This window comes from Amphibalanus amphitrite, unplaced genomic scaffold (genome assembly GCF_019059575.1).
Source record: "Amphibalanus amphitrite isolate SeventyFive unplaced genomic scaffold, NRLGWU_Aamphi_draft 000218F_arrow, whole genome shotgun sequence".
NCBI classification, from domain to species: domain Eukaryota; kingdom Metazoa; phylum Arthropoda; class Thecostraca; order Balanomorpha; family Balanidae; genus Amphibalanus; species Amphibalanus amphitrite.
Window position 1 is genome coordinate 13,088 of NW_024881713.1, and position 13,818 is coordinate 26,905.

Below are 13,818 nucleotides of genomic sequence, written 5' to 3' on the forward strand. Positions count from 1 at the left end.
ATAGTGAGTTCTGCACAGTGTGGGTGGTAACCACCGATGATACGCAAATTACCGCCTACCTGGTCTGATGAAACAGCCTATTTTACCGCTATCCTTACTAAGATGGGCGTTGGGATTGAAACGGGCTGCAATACCTTAAAGTTAACAATAAGAAGAACAGCTTCTTTAAATTCGGCTTCAGCTTGTAATGGCTGAGTGTGTTTTGCACAAATGACGACCCCCTCTCACTGCCACCTGCCCCTGTGGCAGGCGGTCTGTGAATGTGACATGTCCCGACAGTGACTGGCTGGTTGTGCCTCCCTCCGTGTCCGTGGCTGCCCAGTGCCCTGTCCGTCAGACGCCCACTGCCCTGTCCGTCCGACTACCCACCGCCGTTGGCCGCCGTCCTGCACTGACCTGACCTGGAGTCGGCCGCCCACGGCCCTAGCTGTCGGACACCCACTGCACTGCCCTGTCCGTCGGCCTACCCACCGCCGTTGGCCGCCGTCCTGCACTGACCTGGAGTCGGCCGACCACTGCACTGTCCGTCCGACAACCCAGTGCCCTGGTCATGGTTCGCCCACCATGCCCTGCCCGTCCGACTACCACTGACCTGGAGTCGGGACTGACGCACGACTTGCCCACGCTGAAGACGGAGTGTTTGCGGTGGGAGGGCGGCCGGTCGCTGAGCCACATCTCCTGCAGACTGACGCGGCCCGAGCTCTCCACCAGGCCCGGAGTGGAGTTGCACCGGCCCAGCGTCATACCGTTCACGGTCGGCAGCGCGTGCAGCTGCTTGGCTGTGAGAGGGGGGGGGGCACAGGTCACACGTCAGCCGGGAGGGGGCGGTTCAGACGTCAGGACAGCTGCCATGTCAGCGCGTGCAGCTGCTAAGCTGTGGGACGGCGGGAGGGCGCGGGTCAGATACCAGCCGAGGGGGCAGTGAAGAGTACAATCAGGACAGTACGGTCGACGTGGCAGTGGTGCAATCTGTTGTAATTATTGTAGTGCTGATCACAGAGCAACGGCAGCAGAGACAATGGTTAACATGACGCTGATAACTGAAGCACTGCGACCCTTGGCAGCTGGCTGAGGCGGCTGCTATCAGCTCAGACAGGCCAGCGGACAGCAGCTCCCGGATCCCGGATCAGTTGACAGCAGCTCCCGGACCGGCTGACGGCTGCTCCGGCAGCTGCCGACGGTCGAGGTCAGCTGACGGCTGCTCCGGCAGCTGCCGACGGTCGAGGTCAGCTGACGGCTGCTCCGGGGTCAGCTGACAGCTGCCCCGGCAGCTGCCGACGGTTGAGGTCGCCGGCTGGCGGGCCGATCGATTAGTGCTGTGTGTTTGCCGAGCACTTGGAGAGGCGGCCGGCCGGCCCTCGGGGGCTCGCAGCCACCCACACTGGCCGTGCAGCCGGCCCAATGACGCTGATAATGACCCAGCTCGCTGTCAGGCCTGTATTTAACTACCGTAACGGGTAACACGCATATCAGATGTGTTATTTGAATGTCAGTTTGCTCACGCAAAGGGGCTGACAGTTCACTGTTTTTAAACGATGAGCCTTTACGTGTGTCTACCGTATCTGACACACTATCGAATGATATGTTAGCAGCATATGTTCTGATCTAAATACCTTCTGTTCAGATGTCCCTACTGCAGCCAAGTCAAGGTGAACATTTTTGCTCAATTAAAATACAGCAATTGTCCTTTCGCATATGAGCCCGGCTCGGTACGTGCCCTGTCCTCGCGCCCCGCACGTAGGACGAGCGGCAGCCGGCGGCCCGACCGCGGGCCAATCGCCAATATTTGCCCAGCCGCGCAGAAGTCAACAGCGGGCGGTCATTACTGTCTTCTGACGCATATTAGGCGTGCTGGCGGGCAAACAGTGACAATGTAAATGACCTCATTATGGCGGGCGGGCGGGAGCGGCAGGGCGCCGCGCGTTGTCCGGGCGGCGCACAGCAGCTGTGTCCCGTAGTGTCCGGGCGGTGGAACACAGACATGTCCGGGCGGCGCACACAGACGTGTCCGTGCGGCGCGCACAGCTGTGCCTCGCTGCGGGCCGCTGCAGGGCACAGGACACGACCCAGCTGTGTGCCGGGTACGTCCCTGTCGAGTCACGCCGGGTCAAGGCTGAGTCCTGCCCGAGATCGTGACGGGCTTCACCGCGTGGTGTTTTGCGCGATCTCAGACCTTGCATCTACCATCTACCATTTGTTGCAGTCATCTCACCTCTATCCATCGGTCCCTTTTTGTTCTTCTCTAGGCGTTTGGTAGCGATGGCTTCTAGTCTTACGCGAGCTGCAGGATACTCCTGAAAGGCGACAGCTCATCTTCAGTATACGGGCATGGCGGATGTGATTTAATCGACTGGTGGGTGGGTATTTAGGAGCAGCTAAATCATATAGGCAGTTCACTGGAACTGGTGTTGTTAATGAGGACACTGTTGAACTTCTGAATAATTTGCGAATCGATTGTAGGGGAACTAACCATATCCATCACATCCATCCATCCATAATCCATATAATAATAACGAACCATTGAAAGTTATTTGCCTCAACAGGCCAGAAACAAAAACTAAAAATTTGGTACGCACAGAGAAATCCACTTTATTCTGGCAGATGTCTGGTTTTATCACTCAACATATTATACGCATCACGAGCAGAGGCGTGCGCCGCTACCTTGAGCACGTCCCACATGTCCTTTTTGGTGAGGACGAACAAATCACTGTAGCCGACCGACCGCACCGAGGCCGTCCGACGATTCCCTGGGAAAACAGACACACACGGTCACTGTCCACCGTATATACCGTCCACTGTCCACCGTCCACTGTCCCCGTCCACTGTCCACTGTCCACCCGCACCGTCCACTGTCCACCGTACATACACCGTCCACTGTCTCTCGTCCACCGTCCACAAACCACAGTCCATCCTCCACCGGGTAACGTCCACCTCCACCGACCAACGTCCACCGTCTGTCAGTGCCGTCCACCGTCCACCGTCCACCAACCAACGTCCGCCGTCTGCCGTCTACAGTTTAATCACCATGACGTTCATCGTCATTCAAAGCCTATTGTGACTTTCAGACATCGTGAATTTTCTATGAGAAAAAACACTTTTAAATGGCCTCCTTACAATGAAATACCGAAAGATGAAATAATGAAATAATTATTGATGATTTCGACCACAGGTCATTATCAAAATAAGCCAGACAGCAAGCCAGACCTGTCTGGCTTATTTTGATAATGACCTGTGGTCGAAATCATCAATAATTATTTCATTATTTCATCTTTCGGTATTTCATTGTAAGGAGGCCATTTAAAAGTGTTTTTTCTCATAGAACTTATACCTATGCCTTACATACAGCAAGTGCTTCAACAAGTAAACTTCATCGTGAATTTTCAGTTTATCGAGCGCAAAGGCACTGCGCCACCAGGACGGCACATCAGTAACCGTCAGCCTAGATGGACGATAACATCACTCGCAGAAAAAAATCCTGGGCTGGCAACGGATCAGATGCCAACATTTTAGTTATTCCTGTAACACACCGTTCTATGTGGAAAGTGAGCTAGATACTGCTATCTCGGTGCTCATGTGTGAGTGGGTAATGGTATGTGTATATGATGTGTGATGCTTCATCGTGTGCAGTGCTGCTATGTCTAACTGGGATGCAGCCCAGATATCACAAGGCACAATTCAGATATTTGTTTAATCGTCGGGCTCTATTTGGCGTCGCCTTTTTTACGTGCTATCTCGAGAAATACTGAGACGGAATGGACGCTGGTGTGGGGGCCTGGCAGTCCCTGAGCTCGTGGTGAGTGACGCGGTAGCTCCACTCCCCCCGGGGATGGTCCCAGAGAGAGTTTGTGCCGGAGACCGGGAACGTCTCCGGCGGACCTCAGCCTGGTCCACAGCCCCCCCCCCCCCCGCCGAGCTCAGCGCCGACCAAGCGTGCGTCGTCTCCATTGTGTCGTCTGCCGAGCGTCTGTATGCGGGATGTACCCGACACAAAAAGGGCCGCCGCCAGCCGCCGCTTGTCCGTCAGAGCGGCGGGCCGGGGCGCGGCGCCGTCCAACCGGCCGTCCCGGGCAAACATGGCCGCTTTGTGACCGCCAGACACGCCGGAAAACAGACAGCGCGCGCCTCTAAACCCGCCAGCTAGGCGGAAATTGTGACCAGATGTGCTGAAAAGAGTTATGATGAAATGCGCGGTAGGGTTCTGTGTATGTTTGGCCACGCGGCAAAATAAATAACTTCCAGATCTGGGGGCTGGCTGCAGCCGTGGACTGCGTTTTTAGCAGAGCTTCAAAAACTTTGCAAACGGTTGTTTTATTTAAACGCATTCCAGGTAACTACTGAAAGTAGTAAGTGAACACCGTCGACTGCATCAAATCAAGCTTTTCTCAGAGCTTATACTGCTGTTGGCGGATGTCGATGGGTGTTAAGTGGTGTATTATTGTACGTGTTTGTTAATGTATTACTTTTAACGGGCTTACATCAACATTCAGTGGAATATCGGATATCCATTGGTGTGCCTGTACGTCAGACAAAAAGAAGGCGAGCGGCTTTGTATGTACCCGCCTCACATACCGACGAAAACAGGAAAATTGGTGAATTATTCGTGTATGGTACAACGGCATGTAAACACAAAATCATCTGTTGTCGGCATTCACTCAAAACAGCGCGCGTGTTTACCTTTGTCAGTAGATAATTACCTAATATCAGAAAGATCACGCCGCCAAGACTGCTCCGGTCTCACCTGCCGTTCCCATGTTGAGAATGGATATTTCGCCGAAGTAGGAGCCGGCCTTGAGTGTGGCGAGCACCTGCTTTCCGTCATCTCCCACCACCTGAAGACGACCCTTGTTGACGATATACATGTCCTTGCCCACCTCCCCTGAAATCAGAGCATAGCACGGTTACCGGAGCATTGAGAGAGGGCATGCACATTATCGCTTCAATGATTTGCAGTCAGTACCGTAAGGCGGGGCTATTTGAGACAGTACGCAATGTTTTAGTAAAATTAATATACCTAAAATGAAAACTTATGATATTGTTTTGTCATTTGGCTCAGGTTGGTGTGCAATCGAACGGTAAATTACCTAAGCAAAAATGACAAAAAAATATCAAACGGTTTTCATTTTTTTTTTTGGCGATTTACTAAACCACTACATACTGTTTCAAATAGCCACACTGCCTCAAACATCCCAAGCTTATGGAAGCGTTTTTAACCTTCCAGGCGGTGGGGGAGGGCATTTTTTTGCCCCCCTTTAGTTTTTTCGATATATCTCGAGAACCGCTGCGCCGATCGTCACCAAACTTTCAGTACCCTCCCGGGAGTAGCTAGCGCACATGGTGACCAAAATTTTTTCGAAAGGCTTTGATAGGTTGGCCGCTAATGACGTCAGAGTGACCTCATTTTTGCCATTTTCGACCCAAAAAAAGGTTTCGCGGAAAGAGCTGTCAGGCCTACAGCTTTAGAGATACAGAAAATTTTTTCCAACATAAAAGGTGTGGAATCGAGAGGAATACAAAACTGCTATTTCGGTTTCTCGAATTTTTTGGATTTTGACCCCCAAAAATAAAAAAATAGATTTTTTGAAAATAATAACCGAAAAATCAAAAAGGTTTTTTGAATTTCGAAAAAAGCGGAATATATGTGATAGTCCCTACCGCCTTCTATCTACATACCAAATTTGAGATCAATACCTCTTTTTTTGGCCAAGTCATAGCGAAAAAACTGTTCAAAATTGATGACGTCAAATTTTCAAACTCAATTTTTAGCAAGTCTAGACCTCTTAGCGCAAAATAAAGACCACCATTAGACTCCCCGTGACTGCATCGAATCGATACCCATTTTATGCAAAAATATCAACTTTGAAATTTGACATTTTTTGACCTGACCTTAACCTGACCTCCACCAGAAAGTGACCTAAACCGTACCTGATGGTCTTATAACCAATACCATTGAGTTGGAAATGAAAAACTGGTCATAAAACATGCATCGCACAACCTTAGTAAAGTTGGGTTCATGTGGTGACCCTTGGTGACCTTTGGTGACCTGACCTGTGACCTGACCTGGTATGACCAGTGACCTCTAATAGCAACATATGTACTAGACAACTGACGCCTTATCGCTGATTTTCGACAAAATGCGTTTTACTCGGTGTTATAGCGCTTGCCCTAGAAGCCCCGTGAACGGTGAAACATTTTATCTTTGACCTGACCTGTGACGTCATCGGTGACCCCGAGGTCAATGAAATTTGGTTTCCTCCTACAAAGTTGACAGGGCTATCGAACGCCGTTTGAATTTTTCGGATCCGTCCAGTAGTTTCGGAGATACGAGGGGGGGGGGGGGCAAAAAAATGCCCCCCCCCCCACCGCGCGGAAGGTGGCTGGGAGGCCCACCGCCTGCCGGGTTAATTTCCTTCCAGTATGTTACTTTTTCTCATCAATGCAGTGAGAAAATGATTTGATAGAGAAAAATGCTTACGGAGGTAGGCTGCAATTTGCAATACATTTAGGTACATCTTTATAGCGTTAGAATAAAGATTCAAGGAATGTTCCTGTTCCTTGAACAGGAACTTTTAATATGCTCGCTGTTGGGGTCTTTGAATGTGCTCGAACGATGTCGGTGACAGAGCTTATCATTTCTATTAAAAGTTTGTAAGATTTTCTTTGAGGTGCTGACAGTCGTATAAGTTTATATGCTAGACTAAGCAATCTATCAAAATGCGTGGAACGCTATCAAAAAGCTCACAAGTGCTGTGAGGCAAAACCTCAAGACTTTGGGTGAGATAATTACCTAGGCGAATTGGGGTGCGTTCGAGGACATGTGACTCTGGGTGGTCAGGGAGCGACTGTCTGTGACTCTGGGCGGCTGTCAATGAATCTGGGCGGTAGAGGGTGACTGTATGTGACTCTAGACGGCCAGACATCGATTATCTGTGACTCTGGACGCTGCCTATGACTCTGAGCGGGCAGAGGGCCGCTGCCTGTGACGACTCTGGACGCTGCCTATGACTCTGGACGGGCAGAGAGCGGCTGTCTGTGACTCTGGGCGGGCAGAGGGCGGCTGTCTGTGACTCTGGGCGGGCAGAGGGCGGCTGTCTGTGACTCTGGGCGGACAGAGGGCGGCTGTCTGTGACTCTGGGCGGGCAGAGGGCGGCTGTCCGTGGCGGGCAGAGGGCGGATGTTTGTGACTCTGTGCGGGCAGAGGGCCGCTATCTGTGACTCTGGGCGGGCAGGGAGCGGCTGTCTGTGACTCTGGGCGGGCAGAGGGCGGCTGTCTGTGACTCTGTGCGGGCAGAGGCCGCTGTCTGTGACTCTGGGCGGGCAGAGAGCGGCTGTCTGTGACTCTGGGCGGGCAGAGGGCGGCTGTCTGTGACTCTGGGCGGGCAGAGGGCGGCTGTCTGTGACTCTGGGCGGGCAGAGGGCGGCTGTCCGTGGCGGGCAGAGGGCGGATGTCTGTGACTGTGGGCGGGCAGAGGGCTGCTGTCTGTGACTCTGGGCGGGCAGAGAGCGGCTGTCTGTGACTCTGGGCGGGCAGAGGGCTGCTGTCTGTGACTCTGGGCGGGCGGAGGGCCGCTGTCCGTGACTCTGGACGTTGCCTATGACTCTGGGCGGGTAGAGGGCCGCTGTCTGTGGCGGGCAGAGGGCCGCTGTCTGTGACTCTGGGCGGGCGGAGATCGGCTGTCTGTGCTCTGGACGGGCAGAGGGCCACTGTCTGTGACTCTGGACGGCTGTCTGTGACTCTGGACGGGCAGAGGGCCACTGTCTGTGACTCTGGACGGGCAGAGGGCCGCTGTCTGTGACTCTGGGCGGGCAGAGGGCGGCTGTCCGTGACTCTGGGCGGGCAGAAATCGGCTGTCCGTGGCGGGCAGAGGGTGGATGTCTGTGGCGGGCAGAGGGCCGCTGTTTGTGACTCTGGGCGGGCAGAGAGCGGCTGTCTGTGACTCTGGGCGGGCAGAGGGCGGCTGTCTGTGACTCTGGGCGGGCAGAGGGCCGCTGTTTGTGACTCTGGGCGGGCAGAGGGCGGCTGTCTGTGACTCTGGGCGGGCAGAAATCGGCTGTCCGTGGCGGGCAGAGGGTGGATGTCTGTTGCGGGCAGAGGGCGGTCGGCAGAGGGCGGTCGCCGGCTGCACTGAGCCGATCGATGCTCTCTCTCTCGGTGCGCGGACCGCGGGCCGGGCCGGGTCGGAGCGCTCCCAGCCGGCTCTGGGGCAGAGCGCAAGCCCACGCAGCGCGCGCCACTGCACTGGGAACCGACTGGCAGCCGGGCCCGCGCCGCCGCGGGCTCCACAGCGGGCGAGCCAAATACAGACCGGCGCCACCGGGGACCAATTATTGCATTTGGGAGTGAAATAGGACGGAGCAGACACGTCCAAATGAAGACCGAGAGTCGAGACCACGCATATGGTTGAGTCGACTGGGTACTGACCGTGGTGTCAGTGTAGTTGTCGCTTGCTAATTTCTTTATGATAAATGTGGGTGAATATTGTTTTAATGGGATTCCGAGTCGGGCGTCTCGCGCACAGTTGTTCGGATCGGAGCTACACCGGCACTTGCCTGTAAATTTTCTGCTGCTTCCATGCTGAGCAGCCGGTAATTAACACTCTTCAAACACATCATAGGCCTAACTGTATGATATGTTCACTATTGATGCTGCCCGGCATTAAAGTCTCTGATAATACTCTACTTTGCACATTTTTTTTTTTAAATAAATTGTCGGTTATGTTTTTTCTTGAATGTACGGACAAAGGCGCAAAGGCATGTGCTGGAATGAAATTTAAATGATTTTTATAAGTTGAGCTTATGCAGTCACACCTTGTTGTTTCATTTGCTAATTATCAGTCTGGTAACATTGGTTTTACAGGCGATGCCACAATAGATCGATCAAACTTTTGCTGAAACCCCGCACAGCTGGGGATCCATCCAACCTCCATTCAGTTCCGTGTGTATGTAGTGTCAACTCTCAGCCTGTTCACCATTTCCAGCCGTGGGCTGTTGGAGGATCTAGCACTGCTAGCAGACACTGAGTGACAATCCGCTACACTCGGACGCCACGGTACACCGTCAGGAACATGAACTGAGCGGTCTCCGGAGAGGCCACGAGTTTTCAGTCGTCTCCGGTGTAACCTGAGTCGGCTGAGTCGGCCAGCCCAGCCCAGCTCACACGTCAGCCGAGGCGCGCGGCCTTCCGCTCGTTAGGTAAGACGATCCCGTCGGCGTGTGGCTGTTCATCAGTTGTGATCTTTGCGCAACAGTGAGCATAAGAGAAAGTTTATTAGACCCAAGAATAACTACTAACGTGCTTGATCAGGTATATGAACTTGAATATGTAGGCTGATTGATAATGATTTTGCACGTCAACAACGTTACAACGACGCATCCATATGCAATATGCATCCCCGTCAATTTGCATCCCCGTCGGAATGGCAAAGATACCAATAAACACCTGCAAAGTTCGAAAGCACCCGCAGCTGGAGCCGGTTCCGTGCTCCACACTGAGCTCCGAATCTGACGCACCGCGTCAATTTGAATACGTAACTGCACGGAGCCACTCCACCCGATTGGCCGAGTCAGTCTTCGTGCCGCCATTTTAGCCGAATTTACGGCTACAAATAAAATCCGTTCGGGTCGGCTCTGGATTCATTTGGGCGCCTTGGCGTCTGGCGCGCCACTCAGCGCCCCGGCCGGTAACGGATCACCCATCGGACGGCTCTGTGCGAAATATATGACGGCCACGGCGCGGCGACCGGACGGCCGGGTGGGAACCGGACCGGCCCGCCCCGGCCGGGGGGGCAGGGGGGGGGGTGCTCGATCGGAGCCGGCGCCAGCCACATCTCAGCGGCGGGCGCAGCTGCCAGCCGGCCACCGGCATCTGATACGGCACCGGAGAGCACCCGAGAGGAGTCAATGGACCAGACAGCGCCCGAGAGGAGTCAGAGGACCACACAGCACCAGGCAGCACCCGGGAGCCACAGACAGCATCCGGGAGCACCAGGCAGCACCCGCGCCAGCAGTCGGAGCCTCAGACAGCACCGCCAACAGCCTCAGTCCCAGACAGCGCCAACTAACAGTCGGAGTCACTGCAGTCACAGGGTGACCCGTCACAGGGACCGCGGTACGACTGACTCGCGGCTCAGGTGCCGCGTGTGGAGCCAGAGTGGCGCCCGTGACAGAGGCGCGGCACTGCTGGGCTGTGCTGTGCTGACTGCTGGGGATTCCCTCATTGTGGGTCACGGGCACGGCAGAGGAAGACGATTCGCTGGGCGCTAGGAGTGGACCCAATACAATAAAAACGCTGGTGCTTATTTCAGATTCCCTAGTGAATAATGTTACATAAAAGACGTGTAAAATAGTCACTGTAAGGGGCTCAAGTGTTGTGTCTGTTGTTTGTTATCGTTGTTATATTTATCCTTGACTGATATTCGTGATCATGATTGTGATTGTAAACGATTGAAATTACACATTTTCCTAGTTAATTGAAATGTTTCAAAGGCACCTTTCACAGGCAAACAAAGCACACATCAAAGCTGTTGTCAGCCACACGGGCACCTTCCTGTTGGGTTTTATCGATCACGGGACACCATGCTGGCCTTTTATCAGTTGGCAAACACTGCGAGGTCCCCGTACTTCCCGGTGTAGCTGGCATGGGGGGGAGAGATAAGGGCCTAGCAGCACAGCCGATGCGAGAACTGAGACTTCAGCACTGACGAGGGAGAATGGAGAGTTCAGACAAAACATGGCTGCATAGGCGTTTCCTGCTAATGTAAATTGTAAGCTCTGATCGGATGTGCAGACCTCCCTTTCCTGCAAATGCAGTCCATTGGTCAGTTGTAAGATCTACCCTTCCTGCAAATGTAGCCTCTAGATCAAATGTGTAGCGTAGACCTTACCTTTTCTGCAGATGTAGTCCCCTGGTGAGAAGAGCACTGGCCGCAGACGTAACACCAGCTCGCACAAAAAGCCGGCCTCTGTGTTCTGGAAGATCTCCACCCTCTTCAACGTGTCTAAATGCACGTGAATCGCAATCTCCGCCTTCAGCTTATCTGCAAAGGTTGCATCAGGCACATTAGAACCAGCATGCTTTCTAACTCAACTTTATAGGTAATCCCTGCAAACTCGTTTTAAACAATACAATGCACATCACTTAACACAAGAAGTGCTCTGTGATGCACCAAAAAAATAGTTATACAGAAAACGTTTCTTTTTCTGTTGTTAAATCAGATCCGATCTCTGCAGGTGCACCGGCAGCTTCTCCCCGTGGCACGAGTGTAGCAATCCCGCGGGTCCCGGCGCAGCGTGGGTCCTTTACCAGAGCGCGGCCCGTCTGTCCTGCGCTCCGTCCATTTCCAATCGGCGGGCCTCTGCTGAGCAGGCGGGACCGGCCGCTCACCGCCCGCGTCATAGCCGAATCCGGCCCGGTTTTCGAACGTGTGGGGAGAGCCAACTGGCCCGGCGGGGCCGTCCGCCGGCCGGCAGTGGCCGCGAAATGGATCCAGCCGGCCCGCCGGCGGCCATCCAGCGTGTCGGTCGGAATTCCACCCGCCCGACCTTCGCGCAGTCTCTGATTGAATTCGGCCGCCATCCAGCTGCCGCCAGTGGGCTCTCTTCGAGATTCGCTCAGCCCGTTTCGTTTTATGTTTGGTTTCGATGCGAAGATGTGAAGGTAGTATTGAAAGATATAAGAATTCACTAGAGTGTGATGCATACATATATGAACCTATTACGATCGACAATCGACATTTTTATAGGTAATTACAAAGTGACAATAGGAGAGAACTGCGTCAGAGGGAAGCAATTCACCTGGTAAGCAGCTGACGGACTTCTCCTCGTCTGAGCTCTTCTGCGTCAGCCACAGATAGTCGAACCACTTGATGACCTTATTCTGCAGGTGACCAGGTACTCGCCGCATTCGCATGTACGTCTTCACAGCGTCCAGCTTGGCTGTAAATGACAGTAATAACGTGTCATAAGCTCAAATGTGTTCACATCCTCACATAACATGTTCAGTGTTCACATTCCTGATATAGCTGAGAGTGTGTTTCACTCATAGATATCTTATATATCAGATTTCCACGGTTTCACTCACAGCTGCGAACATATTCCAGTGACAAGTAGGCATACCGATTTATCATTTTCGTCTTTCGAAGCTAAATTAAAGACGATTAACAAATAAGTAAGGCGTCAAAGAAACATGATAAAACGTAGATAAAACCGCGTTTTGAACGTTTTTCTTAATAGATTTATGAAGTGATGCAGTTAGGGGGCAGATGCAGCGCTGGAGGATATCGAATCGATGAAATGTCTGTCTTGTCATCAAACCTCTACATACTAAGTCAAGCGATCACTCTTCCAAATATTTGAGTTGTGCTAAAAGTATTCTGGATAGGCAGGTTTTCGTTGGTACTTCTCTGGTTTATGTTGGAAAGACCGGTGAACATTGATTGACATCTTGTTTAAATGATTGAAAATAATAGAATATTTAAGAGTATAACACGCATCGGGCCATGGCATATTCAGCATATCAGTCGCCAATGAATCATTCTGCGGGTTGAAACTTTAAGTCATGACACCTGCGACACTGGCTCGGTATCTCCATTGATCCCGTTGTTTTTGATTCACAGAATAAAGCGGGAAGTGATATGAGTGTATTTGACGCCGATGTGTCCCGGCGGACCGCGTTCGTTGATGGCCTATGGTTCCGGTCCGCCCGTCTGTCCGGCCCGCCCTGCAGTTGCACAAATTATATTATCCGAAACAATGGAGCGTAGTTTGCATGACAATGATCTACGATGAAGTATTTACTGTTCTTAAGGAATTGAGTCAGGCTAATTACACATTTTTGTAGTGGCATAATACGTAATCGCCATTGAAATTGCTGCTTATAACATTAATGTCGACGATCAACAGATAACACATCAATTTCGCCATGCATCATGGCAGAGCGCCAGCATGTAAATCTTCTTAGAATGGCGGTTGATTTTGCTACTTTATACGGTAATCGAATGTGTTCAAGGGTAAGGTTATTGGATGTTTTCTTGGGAAAAATTATGGTGTCACCTGATCTGGCCCATGATACAGCGCTCTGCCGAACTGGCTTTGGTCTTACGTCAAAGGCTAAAAGATAAATTCCGCGGTATGAATAGACTGTTGGAGAAGCCATGCTGTTATAGATAGGGTAGAAATATGAAGAAACAGTGTGGTTAATAATGATGCAGGCATGACAAGGATCAGGTAAACGAACGACTACAAAAAGGTAACAAATACGTACCTATTACCAGGAGCGGAGCTTCCTATTCAGTTGGTGGGGCAGCTGCTCCACCAACTTGCCATTTTACCCCACCAATAAGCGTTTTGCCCCACCAACTTAAGCTATTTTGTAGGACTTTGTGCTTTGCAAATAAACCTTTTTCGCATTGATGAGTTTTGGAATGTCTGTGTAATACAAAATGTTGCATCTGTATTCTGTAACGATAGAATTTGATTGAGTGCGGCATTTTATTCAACTTGACAATCGGACACTGTAAGTTTGACGACTTTTTGCCCCACCAACTTTCCTGGAAAAGCTCCACCCATGCCTATTACTACGTCCTTATACTGCCATACAAGTCCATGGGTAGATGAAATGGCAAATATGGACATTTTTCGTAAACGCGTGACGCCTCAGAGAAATGAAAAACAACAGCAAGCGTGATGGGCGACTTTCGACATCAGCTTTACTGCTCTCAACGATTACTAATTGATCGCTCGCTTGGATGTAGGTATGTTCAGCCTTCAGCAGACTGCGTGATAGGCATTCTTTTTTCGACAAAACCGGTAATAACTCAATGA

General features: G+C 51.9%; 1 protein-coding gene across 1 annotated transcript in view; it reads right to left on the reverse strand.

Moving 5' to 3' along the window:
• Positions 1-592: 592 nt before the first annotated feature.
• LOC122385414 (cyclic nucleotide-gated cation channel alpha-3-like) overlaps positions 593-13,818 on the reverse strand; it is a gene marked incomplete at its 3' end in the record, with an annotated part of 39,783 nt that continues 26,557 nt past the window's right edge. Inside the window, exons 4-9 of the mRNA XM_043373659.1 lie at positions 11,791-11,931; positions 10,881-11,033; positions 4,739-4,876; positions 2,662-2,747; positions 2,213-2,294; positions 593-779 (exon numbers count right to left, since the gene is read on the reverse strand). Of these exons, the coding sequence (XP_043229594.1) occupies positions 593-779; positions 2,213-2,294; positions 2,662-2,747; positions 4,739-4,876; positions 10,881-11,033; positions 11,791-11,931 (787 nt within the window). The remainder of the gene's footprint in view (positions 780-2,212; positions 2,295-2,661; positions 2,748-4,738; positions 4,877-10,880; positions 11,034-11,790; positions 11,932-13,818) is intronic.